The sequence below is a fragment of the Numida meleagris genome, chromosome Z (assembly GCF_002078875.1).
Source record: "Numida meleagris isolate 19003 breed g44 Domestic line chromosome Z, NumMel1.0, whole genome shotgun sequence".
Classification (NCBI taxonomy): Eukaryota; Metazoa; Chordata; class Aves; order Galliformes; family Numididae; genus Numida; species Numida meleagris.
In genome coordinates, this window is record NC_034438.1 from 25,801,690 (window position 1) to 25,821,583 (window position 19,894).

General features: G+C 41.5%; 2 protein-coding genes across 3 annotated transcripts in view; one reads left to right on the plus strand and one right to left on the minus strand.

The window, feature by feature from the left end:
* PTCD2 (pentatricopeptide repeat domain 2) lies at positions 1,617-15,138 on the minus strand. The gene is made up of 8 exons (XM_021380457.1): positions 14,992-15,138; positions 14,059-14,176; positions 12,601-12,679; positions 8,742-8,833; positions 4,546-4,659; positions 3,674-3,748; positions 3,243-3,356; positions 1,617-1,931 (listed from the first exon to the last, which is right to left on the minus strand). Exons 2-8 carry the CDS (start codon positions 14,116-14,118, stop codon positions 1,707-1,709), a joined length of 759 nt encoding a protein of 252 aa, XP_021236132.1. The 5' UTR covers positions 14,119-14,176; positions 14,992-15,138; the 3' UTR covers positions 1,617-1,706.
* Positions 18,704-19,894, plus strand: part of MRPS27 (mitochondrial ribosomal protein S27) — a 53,011-nt gene continuing 51,820 nt past the window's right edge. For both annotated transcript variants that reach the window (XM_021380455.1, XM_021380456.1), the window contains exon 1: positions 18,704-18,987. In XM_021380455.1, coding sequence (XP_021236130.1) covers positions 18,717-18,987 — 271 coding nt within the window. In that variant the 5' untranslated portion in view covers positions 18,704-18,716. The remainder of the gene's footprint in view (positions 18,988-19,894) is intronic.

Sequence of the window (19,894 nt, forward strand, 5' to 3'; positions counted from 1 at the left end):
AGAGGAGACTGAGGGGAGACCTCATTGCTCTCTTCAAATACCTGAAAGGTGATTGCAGTGAGAGTGGTGTTGGTCTCTTCTCAGTGGTGACAGGACAAGGGGAAATGACCTCAAGTTGCGCCAGGGGAGGTTTAGGTTGGATATCAGGAAAAACTTCTTTACAGAAAGGGTTGTTAAGCATTGGAACAGGCTCCCCAGGGAGGTGGTTGAGTCACCATCCCTGAATGTCTTTAAAAACCATTTGGATGAGGTGGGTTGTTAGAGCAGTATGGTTAGGTTGCAGTTGGACTTGATGATCTTGAAGGTCCAACCTGAGCAATTCTATGATTCTACAACTCAGCTGCAGGAAGTGTCATGCTCACAGGCTCTTGTCCTGATGGGGGATTTCACCCGTATATCTGCTAGGGGCACGGCAGGTGGCAGACAATCCAGGAGTTTCCTGGAGTGGGTTGAAGATAACTTCCTTGTCGACGTATTAGATGGACTGACCCGAGGTGAAGCCTTACCAGACCTGGTGCTCACCAACGTGGAGGAGAGCATTAGAGAGGTTAAGATTAGAGGCAGCCTGGGTTGTACTGATCATGCCCTGCTGGAGTTTGTGACCCAGAAGAAAGCAAGCCTGGCAAAAAAGCAGTCGGGACCCTGAACTTCGGGAGAGCAAAATTCTGGCTGCTCAAGGAGCTGCTGGATGGGATCCCCTGGGAAACTGTCCTTAAGGGCACGAGTACAGAACAGAGCTGGCAGCTCTTTAAGGACACCCTCCTGAGAGCCCAAGAGCTCTCCATTCCCCAGCAAAGGAAATCGAGCAGAGGAGGCGGGTGACCGGAATGGCTGAGCAAGGACCTGCAGCTTAAACTGAGGGAAAAGAGGGAAATGTACAGGAAGTGGAAGCAGGGTTGGGTAGCCTGAGAGGAATATAGGGCTGTTGTCTGTGTGTGTAGAGTTAAGATCAGGAAAGCCAAGGTGCAGATAGAGCTGAACTTGGCTGGAGATGTGAAAAATAACAAGAAGGGGTTCTACAGGTACGTAGGCAGGAGGAGACAGGCCAAGGAGAATGTTTCTCGTCTGATAAAAGGTAATGGAGAATTGGCTTCCTCAGACATAGAAAAAGCTGAGGTGCTCAGTAACTGCTTTGCCTCAGTCTTCACTGGCGGTCAGGCTTCCCATGTCTGCCAGGACTCTGAACCTCAAGGTCAGAGGGCTAGAGCACCTCTCCTATGAAGAAAGGTTGAGGGAACTGGGCTTGTTTAGCTTGGAGAAGAGAAGCATCTGGGGAGACCTCTTTGTGGCCTTCCAAGACTTGAAGGGAGCATATAAAGAGTAGGGAGTACGACTGTTTACGTGGGTAGACAGCGATAGGACAAGGGGGAATGGTTTTAAACTAAGACAGGGGAGATTTAGGTTAGACATTAGGAGGAAGTTTTTCACTCAGAGGGTGGTGATGCACTGGAACAGGTTGCCCAAGGAAGTTGTGGATGCCCCATCTCTGGAGGCATTCAAGTCCAGGCTGGATGTGGCTCTGGGCAGCCTGGTCTAGTGGCTGGCAACCCTGCACACTGCAGGGGGTTGAAACTAGATGATATAAGTTTAAAATTCAGTTTCACACAAGCACCTTATACAATTTCCAATAGTGGAGAAGGGGAGAACACATTTTATTCAAATATGCTTCTAGGTGACTTTAGTTCAGTTTACCAATAAATATTGAACTATTCCAACAATAGATTTGACCGAAGCAGTTTAGCAGCCTGATAACCCAACTGTTTTTGACTTAAAAGTTTTGCCGGCATCTTCTTTGAACTAGGAATCTGGAAAAGCATGTCCTCCAGTGTGCATGTGGTTATCCGTCCTGAAGCTTGTAGTTTGGTATAAATATCTCTTAATTTGGCAGAAAAGTCAGGATTTGTTTCCATCTTTTCCCTGGCTATGGCCATCTGAGGAGAGGAAAATAATACACTGTTACAATTCAGCAAGCAAAGATCTCAATCAAAAACCATATTAAAGACAAACAATTACTCAAAAAAAAAAACCCCAAACCCAGCATAAGATACACAGCTAGTGCAATGGCTCATAAGAAAAGAAATTTAAGCAGTACACACAATACATCAGCCGGCAATACTGGAAATGCACTAGACATCTGTTAGAGAAAGTTTATTAAAAACTTTCTTGAAGAAGTACAGTCTTATTTTCAGTCCTAGAACAGACTAACACAATTGTTCTCTATTTAAACCCAGCCAACACAAGTGCTTCCTGAAATCTATTTTCCAGATAAGCACAATTATGATTATTATTCTGTATAAAGCTGAGCGTAGAGTTCAAATCAGTAAAAGTCATAGAAAAGAACACATGAAATTTCAGTAAACTATGCCATACATGGAGTATGAGCTAAAGAATGTGTAAATCTCTTAAAAATTGTTGTTAATTAATAAACTACTGTAGAAGGAACAGGCTAGGACGAATTCTTGGTCTTCCCAGGATCTGTTACAAATTTGCCAAACAAAGATAAAAATACAACACTGACACATGCAGCTTTTATTGCAACAAATAACCATTAACTAGGCTTTGAAAGGCATACCTGCTTTTTACTTACTGCTTATGTATCAATTATTCTGCTACTAAGCATCACTGAAAGGGTAATTATTTAAATATTAACACAGTCTTAAAATACCTTGTTCAATACACATGTTCAAAATGAGCACACTAATAAACTTCAGAAAAGAAGAAGTAGTGCTGCCAAGCTGAAAGGGTTTCACTCATAATACACAGGTGATTCTCAGTGACCAGTGCTGTAAAAGAGGCTATTATTTCCTATATCACACTTCTCTGGATAGCATCACAGATGTTTGAAAATACTACAGAGCAAACAATATGACTGTGATCAGGACTTTATTCTCATTTTTACATCAAATGAAGCCCACATATAAGGCAACGGATTAAATTATTTAAGGCCACGAGGGAACTCCTCATCTTCCCTCAGTTGAAATTTGATCTTCTGAAAGCTAGATCCTCAGTAAAAATGGAAGCAGACAGCTAAGTACTTTGCCCAACAGCACAATAAACCAGTCAGCTGCTTTGGCACCTGAATGCATCAGAACCAAAACAGTTTTAGTAGGATGAACTCAGGAGCTAAGCACCCAAGACCTCCTTTCACACTTGCCTTGCCACCCCCAGGCCTGTATCCTCAACCAGCACACATCTGTGATGACATACCTGCTGCCTGATTCAGTTCATTATTGTATACGTACCACTTGCTCAGAAAATTCAATTTTTTTCACAAAAGGAGGGGTATCTACATCCATTGCTGCCTCAAAAGTCTTTATTACTTCTCCTAGCAAACCAGATCTGAGCTGGACAAGAACCTTAAAAGAAAAATTAAATAAATAAATCCACAGTGTAATCATTAGAAAGAAAGCCTTAAAATAAAACATTTAAGGAAAACATTATGAATGAAAGAATGACCAAAACACTTTTCTAGATGCTGGGCTGATAAAACCCATTCATTGTGAAGGCAGAGGAAATGGTGAATTTCCACATAATTTTTTGTTTTGTTTTTTGCAACTGAGACCTGGAAAGGAAGAGAGAACCTGGAGCCTTCTGCTGCTCTGCACTTGAGAGCTGTTTGCCTAATATAGCATATTTCTATTGTAAAACTCTAATACAAAGCAAGCATACTTACTTTAAAGTTACTGTATAGTTTATTCTCTGTTTTCCTTATCTGAGAACAATAAAATTGGGCTTGTGCTACATCATCCTAGAAAGGAATTAAAAATAATTAAAAAAAATACAGCTAAATATGTGACACACTCCCACAACAAAAGCTTAAGAAAAACAAGAAGCTTTTACAACTTCTCACTGAAACACAAACTAGCATCTACAACACCTTCACCAGGTCCCTCAGCCCCATGCAGCATCCAGCCTGTGAAAGAAACACCGCACACTGGAATTCGCATGTTAGAAACAGCAGACATAAGAATTTCCTAACTCTTATTCTCCTGTTCAGTCTTTCACTTTGATCAGCTTCAAGTCGATGCTTAGGCACTTGAGATATACGAAAAACCTCACCTTGAAGCAACATGCTACCAGGGACAGGCCATCTCCCAAGCAAAAGGGCAATACATATCACAGCCCTTGAATTTGCCTCGACACGTAAACATTTTGAAGAGCTTACTGCACAAGTATTTTAAAGTGTTTTTATTCTATTTGAAGGAAATCATTATTAAGCATCAGCATCTGCAGGACTGGGCCGTGGGTATATCTAAAACCACTAGCCCAACTTTCTTCTATTTTGTAAGAAAATTCTATGTGGAATTGTCAGTGGCACAATACACCTGTGCATTAGACTCAAGACATAGGTTTAGACTTCAGAATTTTGACATTCAGTTTATGTGAGAGTTACCTATAAACCTTTCTTCAGGGCCATAAAAGTTACAGTACTTAAAATAATTGCCTAGATCAGTTATGCTTCCTCTATGTTAGCTTTCTTAAGCTGACTGTTATATAACAAAATAACCTATCAAGGTATAAATCAAAAAGAAAAAGACACTATACCTGCTTCAGAGCAGATGCCACAGCAAAGTAGAATGCTCGCAGTGGTAATGTGTCACCTTTTAGCTGCGCTTCTTCAAGCAGTTTTGCAGAGATTTTGTAAGACTCCAGGTTGCCCTATGTAGAAATGTCATACATAAGTTGCCTTTGCTAATCACGTGATCTGAAAATACTATAGTCAATTGCAGTGACATTCAGAAGGCATTCAGAAGTAAACGCACCATAATGCCAGCAAAGCAATCTATATCCAAACCAAGCAGATTCTGTATTTCCTGATACACAATACCAAAAGATGATATTCAGTGCTACAGTGCTCAGAAGAGGGTAAAAATAACTACCCCTTCTTTCCCTTGATTGTTTTGGCTTCTACAAAAGAGACAACAACCCCTGGCAGTCAGCTAAAAGAAACACTTTCCATTTTCCTACCATTCCCAAATCAGAAAAAAGGCTGAATTTTTCTCTTCATTCTAAAAGTGATGTTGGGTAGTTAATGAAGATGAATGTTTCCCAAACATTGAATTAATCAGCACCATTGTATTACAGAAATCTGCACACAAGCAAATTTGAATATTCAGCAATTTTGAGCCTCTCTCTTAAGGATTACATTTGGCAAGATGTTTTCAAAGTAGATACTCTAATGTAATACCTTACATATTTGCCTCTTCCAACATAAAAAGCTTGCATTATTCATGGAAAGCAATAAATTGCATCAGTGCTCCATCTTCATGTTCGGTTAGCAATTAAGTACTCTAAAGGTCAAGAATTACCAGCACAGTTTACTTTATGGGCATAAATAATCTGCATCTTATTTGTAGTGAATGATATATTCTAATAACATTAATGCCACTATTTTCAATAGAAGTCTAGAGTTAAAGGCAATATGTTCACCTGTGCATCATTTTAAAAACCACCAACTATCAAAAACAATGCTCCTCACACTGGAAGTGGTAAAGAGAGCCAACAGGACCCCAAACAATTTAAAACCTATCAAACTTTAAGTTGGCAACAGGAAAGTTTTCTAACAGCTGGTACCACTCTCTTGGATAACATCCTTCATATTCCTTCCCAGTATTAGGCGTCAATCTTTATTCCTACAGTTCAAAGTGCCATTCGTGTAAAATAGCAGCTGTGATCTAAGATTGGGTCATCCTTTGGGTTTTAAGGGATACTTCTCCATTTCACTGCTGAATGGTTTGCATAGCTTGTGAAAACACCTTTTGAATGACATAACAAATGTCATGTTCTTTGAAAAATTGGAAACATTTTAACCAGAAAAAAAAACCTGAGAACTATTACATAAGCATTTTGTTGTTATCAAAAGGCTTATAGCACTTTCCTGCACTAAAAGAAGGACCACTTGTTTACCTTGGGGAATAGCAGCTCCTTACAAAGATTTAAAACTTCCCAGTGGATGTCCTCAGAAACACTTCTGTACACTAATATCTTTGTTTATCCACTAGTAATAACCAGAGCTTTAAGCCTTGTACATTCTCCAGTATTGGTCTCTGGCACAGTTACTTAAAAGAAACCAAGAATTAACCAGGAAAAAATCCAGCACTAGTGTTAATGGTAGCAGCATCACTGTTTCCAATATTCACATTATACATCTCAAAGACATTTCCCTTCAAGATTTTTCCTCAATTTTCTTATGTTACCAAACAAAAACATTTTGGAGCTTCATGGTGTCTCCTCCTTAATTGGAGTCTTAGCATTTACCACAAACAGTTGAAACAACAGATCAAGCTTTTGAAAGAGCTCTGCCTAATCCTCTTTAGAGCATAAAGGGTTACAACTGCTTATTCCCCTATAGGTATTATTTTATCTTAATGAAAAAAGAAAAAAACACTAATTTATTGTGTCTGTTAAAACAACTGGATGTCAGCTTACAATCATTTCTCCTCTATTTTTTACGAATTTGTTAAGCAAATTTAGGTTGTATTGATGGGCTGACAGGCTGGATCAATGAGCTGAAGCTAAATGCATGACATTTAAAAAGACCAAGTGCCAGGTCCTGCACTTAAGTCACCACAACCCCAGGCAACGCTACAGGCCTGGGGGCAGCGTGTCTGGAAAGCTGCATGGCAGAAAAGGATCTGAAGCTGACAGCTGATAGCCAGCTGAACATGATTCAGCAGTGTGCCCAGGTGGCCAAGAAGGCCAGTGGCATCCTAGCTTGTATCAGAAATGGTGCAATAGGACTAGGGAAGTGATTGTCCCCTTGTACTTGGCACTGATAAGGGCCCACCTTGAGTACTATGTCCAGTTTTGGGTCCCTCATTAAAAGAAAGACATTAAGGTCCTGGAGCATGTCCAAAGAAGGGCAACAAAGCTAGTGAAGGGACAAGGGGCTGAGGGAAGTGGGACTGTTCAGTTTGGAGAAGAGAAGGGTCAGGGGAGCCCTTATCACTCTCTGCAACTAGGCTGTAGTGAGGTGAGTGTTAGCCTCTTCTCCCGCCTAACTAGTGATAGGACAAGAGTCCCAGGCTGCACACCAGGGGAGGTTCAGGCTGGATATTAGGAAAAAATTCTTCTCTGAAAGAGTGGTCAAGGATTGGAACAGGGTCCCCAGACAACTGGTGGAGTCACTATCCCTGGAGGTGTTCAAGAAATATGTAGATGTGGCACTAAGGGACATGGTTTAGTGGGCTGATGGTTGGACTGGATGATCTTAGAGGTCTTTTTCAGCCTTAATGACTCAATGATTCTAAATAACAATGTGCCAGATTCACTGCTGAAAACAGAGGCAGAGACAACAGTAGAAAGCAGAAGTCTCAGGAACCTCTTCCTCTTCTATATACTAGGGATCCAAGCCCTCAGGGAACAGGCCATGGAAAGTAACATGTTAGAACCGTGGAGATTATGTAAAGCTACCGCAGAGTAGATCTCAGAGAAACACAATGGGATTCAGTGACAGCCACTACTTTTCACAGAGTGGAAGGGACAGAGTGCAGACCAAGAAGTAATGTTGTAATCATAAATATTGCCTAGGTAGATGCTAGGAGCAAACACAAGCTTATAAACTAGCGTTGTAGCACAGTGTCACTGTCTTTCTACATTCAGTGTTTCCTAAAATATGCATTCTCTGGGTAAAACTGGTAGCACCGCTAAAGAAACTGCAGCCATAAATCTCTAGCTGGTTTTAAGTGCAAACTGTTTCCACAGCTCTTTTTGAGCTCTACCTACTGCCCCAGTCTACAAACACCCGAGCCATATGGCTATCTCTTATTTCCCCGACCTAAAAGCAGCTGCAGTTCATTAGAACTGAGACTTTCAGAAGCACCTCAGAAAGTATTTAAGAGTTACCATTTTTGGCTGACTCCTTTTTATGACTCATGTGCTCAGATTCACTGTGTGGTTAACTAAGAAATATGAGGAAGCTTAGTCTAGCGATATCATTTTTCTTCAGCCAGTGTCTCCTCCAAAAAGCATGGTGAAACTGAAAAAGTTTCCTACCGTGTTTGGGAAGGGCCTATGTTAATACTTCAAATTGCAGAATTGCTTCAAATCTGGAGAGAGATATATAAAGAAAAATGTTTGGCGGACTTATTTTGCTACAAATGGGAAGCTACTCTAAAGGAAACTGTTATAGCACCAATGTAGCCTATTTCCTTACTGCGTTTATGCTTTTTCTCTGAACTAAAAATACAATTAAGGTTTAGGGGAAGCCTGTTTCTCGCTGAAGCATTCATTTATCTTTCTTTGATTGACTCAGCTGGCATGTAAGAACAGATTGCCTTTGAGAACACTAATCCTTGTCAAATTTGGGTGCAATTGTAAAAACGGTCCAAGAATTACTTGGAAGAGAAATGGGAATGAGTTATCTGTCAGACAGAACATATCATATATATCCTGTCTCCCAAAGAAACTAGACTATAAATCTAATTTTGTGGCTGTACACCTTGGCCCAGACCCCAGAGAAAGAATGTTAACAGTTAATCAAAGGCTGTATCAGATGTTTCTTAATTCTAATGTCCTTGTAATTCTTTTAGAGATTTGCTTTGTGACATTAGTTGGTAAGGGAAGCCATATATATACAAAAGATCAAGAACCAGGAAGTCATTTATGACTTAATTATGTCTAAAATACTTGCATTAAATTTGAAATCATGACTGGGAACATATGTAAATTTCAAAATCCCAAATAGAAAGACATAGAGAAGGCATTTCAAGTATTTCATCATGTAAAATGTAAATATTTACCAGTTTGTAGCATATTGCAAATGCCAGTAAATAGGTTTCTTTGTTGAAAGGTATTCCTTGTTTTTTCATTTCTACGAGGACTTCCAAAGCACCTGCCAAAAATACAGCACTGTTACTCACTGCAGAAATTTAATGCTATACGTTTAAAGACTTGAATAAAATCTCAGCATGGTATGAGCTCAGGAACTTTACTTCAAAATCAGAATGCAAACTGATACCTATTAACTTTTTACAAATTAATACATTTCAAGAACCTTAACAGGATCACTCAGATGAGATACTGCTTCCCAGAAAGGAAGCTTTCATCTGCATTAGCACCTGGGTTTACTATTCTATTATCTTCACACAAACCTAAAACTAACTTCAAGATAATTGACAAAGCCACTTTTTTTCCTTCCTAGAAGTCCAGAATGAAGACAAATCACACAATGAAAGTTTAAACTATTTTCAACAAGCTATCTAAAAGCTCCTCACTAAAGCATATGCTTCACTACACTGCAACACTGCATCCTGACTCAAATCTAGTTACTTAAAAATGATTCAGTCTCAGTCTTTAGGACAACTGTTGAACTGATTTGCCAAACGCTGAAAGACTAAGAACTGCACATTTAACAAATTCCAAAGAGAGTGATTTGCTTGAAAAGCTTATTCCATTCACTTTTCAGTGAAATCAGATGATTCCCTGTCATATCCTCAGAAAAGGCCAAACTGTGATTTTATGCACTTGCCGTAAATAGTGCAGTAGACACTGTCTACGGACACTAGGTAAGACAAACCAAGAGCAGGAAAACCCTTCTCATGAATATATGGCTGAGAGGCTAGTGTAATCACGAGAATTTTGGTTTTTTGACCATGAAAGGTTTATTTGGCACCTGGCCTAATGGCTGCTGATGGGTCTCACCTGTCTCAAAGGGGGGAAAATGGATCCCAGACAAGGAGCTGGCAGGGCTCATTGAGAGGGCTTTAAACTAGGTATGAAGAGGAAGAGAATAAAACCAGGCCTGCTAGAGATGAGCACAGGGGAATGATGATGAGACTGGGAGTGAGGCAAGGGGCTCAGCAGAGGTGCACCTACACCAGTGCAGGCAGCATGGGCAACAAACAGGAGGAGCTGGAAGCCATTGTGTGGCAGGCAAACTATGACTTAGTTACCATTATGGAAACATGGTGGTATCACTCCTATGACTGGAGTGTTGCAATGGATGGCTACAAGCTCTTCAGAAGGGATAGGTAAGGAAGGAGGGGTGGTGGTGTGGCTCTCTATGTTAAAGAGTGTTTTGATGTTGTTCAGTTTGGGGCTGCGAATGATAAGGTTGAATCTCTACAGGTAAGGATCGGGGGAAGGCCAACAACAGGGCAGGCATCGTGGTGGGGGTCTGTAACAGATTAGCTAACCAGGATGAAGAGATGGATGAGATGTTCTATGAGCAGCTGACAGAAGTTGTGCGATCACTAGACCTTGTTCTCATGGGGGACTTCAACTTTCCTGATGTATGCTGGAAATACAATACAGCACAGAAGAAACAGTCTAGGAGGCTCCTACAATGTATGGATGATAGATTTCTGACGCAGCTGGTGAGAGAAAGTAGTAGAGAGGTGTTCCACTAGATGTGCTGTTAACGAACAGAAGGACTGGTGGGAGCTGTGGAGGCTGGGTGGTGTCTTGGACAGAGTGACCATAAAATGGCAGAGTTCTCGACTCTTGGTGAAGACATGAAAGGGGCCAGCAGAACTGCTACCTTGGACTACTGGAGGGTGGACACTGAACTGTTCAGGACACTGGTAGGGAGGGTCCTTGGGATTCAGTCCTGAGGGATAAAGGGATTCAGGAAGGCTGGTCACTCCTCAAGAAGGAAGTTTTAAAGGTGCAAGAGCAGGCTGTTCTCCTGTGCCACAAGATGAGCCAGTGGGGAAGAAGACCGGCATGGATGAACAGGGAGCTTAGACGGGATCCACCTGAGAGTGCTGAGGGAGAGGGTGGAGATGATTGCCAAGCTACTTTCCATCATCTATCAGCATTCCTGGTCAACCAGAGAGGTCCAGAGGGCTGGAGGCTCGCCAGCGTGACTCCCACCTACAAGAAGGGTCATAAGGAGGATCTGGGGAACTACAGGCCTGTCAGCCTGACCTCAGTGCCAAGAAAGGTTATGGAGCAGATCATCTTGAGGGAGATCACAGGGCATGTGCAGGATAACTTGGGGAGCAGGCCCAGCCAGCACAGGCTCATGAAAGGCAGGTCCTGCCTGACCAACTTGATTTTTTTCTATGATTGAGTGACCAGCCTGGTGGATGAGGGAAAGGCTGCTGACATAGTTTACCTGGACTTCAGCAACACCTTTGACACTGTCTCCCACAGTATTTTCCTGGAGAAGCTGGCAGCCCATGGCTTGGACTGGTACACTCTTTGCTGGGTAAAGAATTGGCTGGCTGGTCAGGCCCAGGGAGTGGTCGTCAATGGAGTCACATCCAGCTGGTGAGTGGTCATGAGTGGTGTTCCCAGGGGTCAGTAATGGGACCTGTCCTGTTCAATATCTTTACTGATGACCTGGATGAAGGCACTGAGTGCACCCTCAGTAAGTTTGCAGATGATACCAAGTTGACATGAAGTGTTGATCTGCCTGGGGTAGGAAAGCCCTACATAGGGATCTGTACAGGCTGGATTACTGGGCTGAGGCCACTGAGATGAGGTTCAACAAGACCAAGTGCCAGGTCCTGCACTTTGGTCACAACAACCCCAGGCAATGCTACAGGCTTGGGGCAGAGTGGCTGGAAGACTGCGGAAGAAACAGACCCAGAGGTGTTGGTCAGTGATCAGCTGAACACGAGCCAGCAGTGTGCCCAGGTATCCAAGAAGGCCAATGGCATCCTGGAAAATCAAAAATAGCGTTGCCAGCAGAAGCAAGTAAGTGACCATCCTTCTGTACTTAGCTCTGGTGAGGCCACACCTTTAGTACTATGTTCAGTTATGAGCCTCTCAGTATAAGAAAGACACTGAGGCCCTGGAGCACGTCCAGACAAGGGCAATGAAGATGGTGAGGGGTCTGGAGCACAAGCCTTTTGAGAAGTGGCTGGGGGAAGTGGGATTATTTCCTCTGGAGGAGACTCAGGAGAGATCTCATTGCTCTCTACAACTATCCGAAAGGAGGTTGTGGTGATGTGGGGGTCAACCTCTTCTCCCGTGTAACTAGCAGTAGGACTAGAGGGAATGGGCTGAAGTTGCATCAGGGGAGTTGCATCAAGTTGAACATTAGGGGAAAAAAAACCTCTCTGAAAGAGTGGTTAGGCACTGGAAGGGGCTGCCCAGGGAGGTGGTGGAATCATCATCTCTGGAGGTGTTCAAGAAACACTTAGATTTCTACTGAGGGACGTGGTTTAGTGGGAAACACTGGTAATAGGTAGACAGTTGGACTGGATGATCTTGGAGGTCTTTTTCAACTTTGGTGATTCTACAATTCCATGATTCTATGAAATGCAGAACTGCCAGAAAAATGTGTTGGAGAACATACTGTTCTAAAAACCATATAAAACAAACATAGGATAGGGAAACACACACATAAACTATGGGAAATAACAACCCAGAGAGGAGTTAAGTCTTTAGAGGACATTAAAAGTTCCAATCACAATACCATACAACTGCAAGATGGTAAGAATGCCATTCCAAGTATGAAACAGATAAAGCCTTCCATTTTTATTGCACAATACAGTAAACTACTTCGCATCTGTACTGACTTATATGATGTTTGGTCTTTTAAAACCTTGTCGGTATTTCATACCGATAAAGCCAATCAATATTTATATACATTCAAAGAGAGAAGCATGTTCCTTTAAGTATATTTGCATTAGCAAACTCAGTACTTACTTTTGTAACGACCCTTTTTAAACAACATAGTCATCAAAATATGGAACGATGTACTGTCTGAGAAAAAACCATGCAAATTCTGTACAAAAACATACAAACAGAGCAAGATTTAAAGAAAGTTAGGAGAAGTGAGCATTATTATGCTGCACAGCATTTATCAGGTTCCCCCCTTGGAATGAACCCTATCTTTACAAGTTCAATATTTAATTATTTAGGTTCCCTTACTCCTCTGTCATGTAACCTCTAAAACAGTAGTGTCTCACTATAGTCAAAAGCACACTTAAAAATTAAACAGATATTTACAAGAGATTCCCACTTCTATGCTTTTTTCCAGTAACAGATTGTGACCTTTAAGTTAATGCAAGCAGAAGTCTCTGGCTAATTGCTACTCCAAAAGCTTAGCAGATATGCAGATGCAGCTGATTAACAGTATTTTTGGGCTAAAGTACCACTCATATGAAAGAATTTTCTACTAATCTCAATATCAAATGGTGAATAGATCCACACTAGGGCTTAGGTCATGACAAGCATAGTAGCAGAAAAAAGAGCAAGTATATTTTACATTCCGCAGCACTCAATGCATGTTATGACAATAAGAATAGCCAGATGAAATGTCAAAGACATTAAGATAATTTCTGAAGCAGGGTTTGAAGAAGTGGTACAGTAGATTAATATCCATCAGTTACTAAGTCTTGCAAGTACTACAGGACTCACCTTAGTGACAGATTTCAACCATAACCAAATAACACCCTCAATATTCTTACATATACCTAGTTTAGGAACAGTAGGCCAAGGAATACTTCTCCCGTTTTTACTAGGTATATCCCATACCTCGATTAATTAACATAGAGCTGACTTTCCACTGGCCCTCAGCGGGTTTTGAAAACAGAATATTATTGCACAGAATCATCTACATGTATTAGATAAGGGGTACAAACAATATTTTGTCATATAGCACACACAGCGTTTTAGAGATGTTCAAAACCAAGACCTTAAGTTTCTTCAGCACTTCAGAGGGAGTCCGAAGTACAGAGTAACATGGTAAATCTGCTGATGTAAACAATCTAAGGAATTTAAGAGGAGTGCTTACTTCCAAAAATTATCTATACAGGATGGATACAGAGGATGCAGGAAAATATGCATCCTCTGTATCCAGTGTTTTTTTGTGGAATTATCCTTGAATCAATACTCTTTATTGAAATGATGCAATTATACAGAAGTGCAATAATAAAAAAAGTCAGTCAAATTAACATTTACTTTCAATTGCTGTTTAACTTTCAGACTTTTTTTTAAACAATAGCTATATAAACAGCCTCCTTAGATTAATGTGATAGACATCTTCACTATTGCAACAGAGACACAACGTACTTCAAGTTTCTGAGCTCATGCAAGGCACACCAACTACTCATGTTGTAAATAAATAACACTGATATTAGTGAAATATATAGAGGAAATTACCTGATCTTTGATAAGTTCTACTGCAGGTGTTTCAAGGTCTAGCTCATAACATAGCCTCATAAAGAGGGGCCCAAATTTAAAACCATTTAAGTTTGTAATTCCATTCTGTTCGTGGTACCTATCAGAAAGACTCAAAAGAGTTAATCACACAATGCACAGAATTTGCCGAGGGAAAACAGCTTTAAATAGGCAGCGCAATCTGCATGTGCAATGACAGAGGCATTGCTTTTCTATCTGCAGTCAGTGGCATTTAGATAAATGGAGAAATATTTTATGGAAAAATGTAATTTTGACTGAACTAATAAAGTGAACTAGCAATATATAAACTATTCTATTTATAGTAAAGACATTCACATCGGATTAGTTATAGAATGCATCCCCTTCACCAGAATTGCCAGCTACTTTACCATCTATTCACAGAGCAATTGCACAGGAAGTTGCAGTGGTCCATTTTGGCAGTGGTACCTGCTAACGTATTTCAACTTTTTCTAACCTACACAAAATAATAAATAACATTTTTTGCCTATTATTTTTTCTTCCCAAAACTTTTGCATGTAATTGCTGGGAAGGCTTTCATTCACAAAACCGCCCGACCTGCCACTCATGTTTCCAGACCAGTTTATAAGCAGGCATGTCTTAGCTAGAAGATCCCTCTGAGCACACCAGTACCTCCCAGCTGACAGGTGAAGTCTCTGTGTGGCTCACTTTTCATTCTACATACAGTAGGACACCAGTTCATTCCCTTTGCTTGACTCTCCTTTGAACTGAGAGTCTCTGAAGGGCGGGAAGATCCACAGTAAATGTAAATGCAGCCTTAGCCTGACGGACTAACTGCCCAAATCGTCCCTAAATTAGGGCAAACCCTCACCTGCAGATGTAATTTAAGATGATCTAATAATAAAAGTGCAAAATAAAGAGAAAAAACAATGTTACCTGGATTGTTACAAGTACCTGTAAATAACTTCTTTGGCTAGTTCCACATCAGATGAAGTCTGACATAAGTGCAATATAATTTTTAATTCATTTTTGAGAATCATTCCATTTTCTTTTAATTTTTCTTTAATATTTTTAAAATATGGATCTGAAAGTGAAGCACATTATAAAAGCAGCATATAGACAATTCCATTATTTGTGTTGCATACCTGCTACTTGAAACACAGAGATTCACTGCAGCAAAAAGCCTGTTTTTTCCCCTCAATAAAAAAGTGTAACATTTCCCCAAAGAGCAGCATGCCTAGGCATCCCCATGAAGTCAGAGAAGACTTGGGAAAACTGAAAAGATGTTTACTGTAAACTTGGTTCCATTCAGTATGTTATGTAATGCATGAGATAATACAAAAAATTCAAAGAGGAAGGAAGTTTTTAAAGTGACATTTACTCTCTTATACTCTCCTTAAACAACAGCATTCAAACTATCGTAAGAAATTCCACTCAACGCTGCTTGTATATGAATAATAAATACCATTAAACTCCTTCATAATTGATGCAAGCAAAAAGAGTTTACTACGCTATCCATGTATGGATATATATACACATATACATATAGCCTTAAACTTAGTGTTTCTTCCTTTCTCCCTGAGAGGGGAAAAAAAATAAAAAAAAAAAAAAGTTTCCCTATCCAGGACTTTTTTCCTATGACAAAGCAAGCACAAAGACCAGTCCTTCATCTGGAAATCTTAAGGCTGTCTTTGAGACACATACACACGTACCACCTGGCAGCCCCCTTTTCCTACCAGTGCTGCAAACCCTCTTAGACAGACAACTTTTATGTAGCAGCTCCTGGGCTACTGCTGCTTCCAAGCTAGTAACCTCCACAAGAATGGCAAAGAGAGCGCCCCGGAGAACAACTTATTCAGCTACTGGAGGTGCATATGTTGCTACATGTAAGTACAAGATCTTATTGAAGACTGAGACGCTGGGCTCAATCCCATGAAATTAGAAAAATGTATGCATACAAGTAAGTATATACATGCTTGAAATGGGTTCAAAAATGCAGTGAAATTTAAAAATACCCGGGATCTGAGCTGTATTTGTAAAGAAGACATAAGAGCTATTTTAACTACTGTAGTTAATGATTCAGCTGTTATAGTTACCAGCATAACTGTTATACTATTATAACTGCAATAGAGTAACTCAAATAATAGTTCTTACATATTTTGTACAACAGATTAGTTATTACTGCTTTTTCCACTTCTAAACCGAAGTTTATTATGAGCCCTATTTACTTCATCTTTCAGTTGTTAGCCTAAATACCAAGCATAGAAACGATGTGCACATTCATACAAATAGATGGTTAGCACACTGTTTTCATCAGTTATCTTAGGTTACTGCTTGTTCAACAACAAAAAGGTAAATTGTGACCTGTAAACCCAAATATGTTGCTTCTACACAGGGACAGTATGAAGCATGTCCAACACGAGTATGTCATAATCACAGCAAAATAATGACATTATGACTTATCAATGCCTGAATCAAACTCTGCTATTAGTTAATACAGAAAAACTATTATTTCAGCTTCACTTAACTCTCTATTTCAGATGACTGGTTTATAGAAAACTAAACCTGATATCTGTCCTTTCCTTGGCATTTAAAAATAGACCCAACCGTATCATTTGGAAGAACTGTCAAAGTTAACAGTTTGGTATCACCAAATACCTACACACGATGAAAAAGATGCAAGAAGTAGATTTTAAGGATGGATTTATGTTTATATTTATCCTCTCTAAAGTACAGAATTTATACACACTTTAAAATATCATGACAAAGCCTCCATACTCCTCTTTGATCAGTTTAGGGAACCTGAACTTGTTTTTCATATTCAGAGTTTACAGACATAATCTAAAATCAGGTGTAAAACTGAGAAGTTATATGAGGTAAAACAAAAACAAAAACAAGCTAAGAGAATGAACTCAGTAAATTTACAGTGCAGATTAAATCAGTTACTGGCATAGGTCTGCTTTGGACTGTTAAGTAGCTATTGGCTTAGTATTAACCTTCTCTGCTGAAGATGTACTTGACGTATGATTTGGACACTGAAGCAGTACTTTATATTGGACAATATGGTGAAACTGGAAATGCAAGGGCACAAACATTTCAGGTCCTTTTGTAAACTCCCTGCACACTTGAATGCTCCTCTACATTTTTCAAGATGACATAACTAATGTCACTCTTCAAAACTTCAGATCTGACAGTTTTAGCTGCGAACAATTTGCAAGAGGAAGATTCAAGCCAATGCTTTCAATGTTGTCAATTTTCTGTCTAGAACAGCTCTGATAGTCTTCTTTCCAGTACTCATGTTAAAATTACAACTGGTGATTATCAAGGAAATATAAATACCTTTATTGCCATGAAATTCATTTCTAATTGCCACTTTTGCCTGCTGAAATTCTTGTAACTTTATATTATCTTCTGTTAGCAAATACCGCTTCCCTGCCATTAAGAAAAAGAAAGAAGTTTGAGTTTTACATTCTACCAGCTGCTTTAATATTACTGAACTTTTCAGTTATAAATTACAGCTGTTAACTACTGTATGATACCAAACTACTGGCAGCACAACACTAAAAAAGACTGCAAGAACTGCAATTGCTCACATCACTGAGAAAACAAACAGAACCCATCAACCGCTACTTCATAGCTTTCAGTATTAATATGTTCAAGGTTAAAAAAGCATATATTTATTGGATGTGCAAAATAAAAACTAGAGATGTTCCTCTTTTGCCTAGCTGAGATACAGGTGGATTCTGCACAAGAATCCTGCTGACATGCTTTTATAAGGGTCTGCCTTGTCGTCTCTCTGCTGCTGAGAACTCACTAGCAGCACAGCTGCCATCATTACCACAGTATGCCTGATGCTGGCTGCCCCAGTTGCTCTAAGAAGACAAAAGAGGAACATGCAAAGATTATAACTTGGATTGTAGTAAAGCCCAAGAGACCCAGTGAAGCTCTGGCGCGGGCAGACACCCGAGGAAGACAAACACAACTCCAGAATCTCAAAGTTAACTGTGGGTGCCAATCTCAACCATAGGGTTCTGTAAGCTGGCTAGGAAAGGTGTCATGCAAGTGCAGTGCCATTTGTCAAGTTCTTGCTGTCACAAAGCCAGTTCTCTAGCAGCAGATTGGTATTTGCAGCCAACAATCTGGTAACAAAGAATCCTTGTAGCAGTTCACATTGTCACAACCTACACTCTAAGTCTTCCCCTTGTGAAAAGAAGAACTAATCAGAAGGGGTAGGAGCAAGTACTGATCCGAGCGAGGTTACAAGGCAACTTCGCACCTGCCCAGCAAGATGCAACAGGCCACACAAACAACGCTTGTTTTCTGCGTGAGGCATGTTACCAAAGCACTTGCAAAGAATCCACAAAGCGGCGCGCTTATCTCTTGAATTTAACAGGAGGCTTTTCCAGCGGGTGAAACAGGCCGGAGTTACCCGGTCTGCTTTTCGTGGGATTGCACTGCTTCGTGGGAAGCCCCACGCAGCCTTTGCAGGCGGCCCATGCCTCTCAGGGAGCGAATAGGCGATCTGCGGGTAGCTCTGGGCAGAGGAGCTTTACCTTTCTTCGACTCAGCCCCATGAATTACACCCCCTCTCAAAAACACAACGCCAGGCGTGACGGGAGTACAAGTCCCGACCTGCAGAAAGCTGGCAGCGCCCGCCAGGCATGCTGGAAACTGTAGTACTCCAACCGCCGCCCGCGTTACCTGCGGCCACGCAGCTCCAGCAGCCCACGGCTGGCATGCGAACCGCCGCCCGCGCCGCCCGCTGCGACCCGCCGGAGAGCACCGCCGCCATCTTCTGCCCCGGCCTGCCGTGGGCGGAGCGCTGGCGGCCCGACCCCCTCCCCGCCGCCTCCTCCTCCCTCGGCGCCATGGCTGCTGCCGTGCTCGCGTGGGGCGCGCTGCGGGGTTGGAAGGCCCTCGGCGCCGCGTCAGGTCAGTGGTCAGCGGTGCGGCGGGGCTGTGCGGTACCGCGTGGGGCCGGGCTCTGTCGGGCCGGGCCTCCGTGGGCGCCGATGGCCGAGAGGGCTGCGGGGAGTGGGGCAGGAACGGGCCATGCGCGGAGGCACTCGCTGTGATGCCGGGACTGGGGCAGCTTTCAGAACGCGATGGACAGAGATGCGTTCTCCGCTCGGGTGTGCAGATCCCGCCGGCCCGGCAGCTTCCAGCCCGGGGTCTCACTGTCTGGGACACGGGGATTCGTGCTGGGCACGAGGCGGGCAGCGGTCGGCAAAATCTGACAAGTGAGGTGACAAGTGCAGTCCAGGCTGATGGTTTCGGAAAGCTGTCTTTGCCGAAAATTTAAAAAAAAAAAAAAAAAAAGGACCCATTAGAAGCAACTGAACTTCACGACGTTGGGTAATTCTATGGGATCCTTTCTGCAAATGTCTGCACTTATTTCTTTATCTTCCTTTAGCAAGTTCTGTCCACTGTGCATCTTCAGGACCTTATCATCTGTCCGTGATGCACAAACATGGCCCATGCTCCTCCAATGGAAGCATTCCATATTTTGCTTCAGAAAGGAGAACAGACTTCAGAAAATTTCAAAGATGCGAGCAGTATCTGGAAACAAGTTTGTGAACCCCAAGGATCACAGAACCTGCAAACAAAAGAGTTGATAAAACGTGTAAAATTTCATAGATGGACATTCAGCTTTCATTTCCAGTATGACAAATCTATAAGGGTGGAGAAAAACATCAGCCAACAACAACAAAAAAGCCTTTCTGTGCATATTCACTACTTATGGCTACATCTAACATAGCTCTAACATCTGATGAAGAGGCCTGTGAGAGCAAAAAAGCTATCCTTTATTGTTTATTATTTCCCCGTCTTTACAAATCTC

Coding starts and splice junctions, on each gene's coding strand:
- PTCD2 (XM_021380457.1), bottom strand. CDS start 14,118: ATGAGGCTATGTTATGAGCTAGACCTTGAAACACCTGCAGTAGAACTT. Junction 3,357..3,673: donor AACTATACAGTAACTTTAAA/GTAAGTATGCTT, acceptor TTTTCTTTTAAG/GTTCTTGTCCAGCTCAGATC. Junction 1,932..3,242: donor TTGAATTTTCTGAGCAAGTG/GTACGTATACAA, acceptor TCCTCTCCTCAG/ATGGCCATAGCCAGGGAAAA.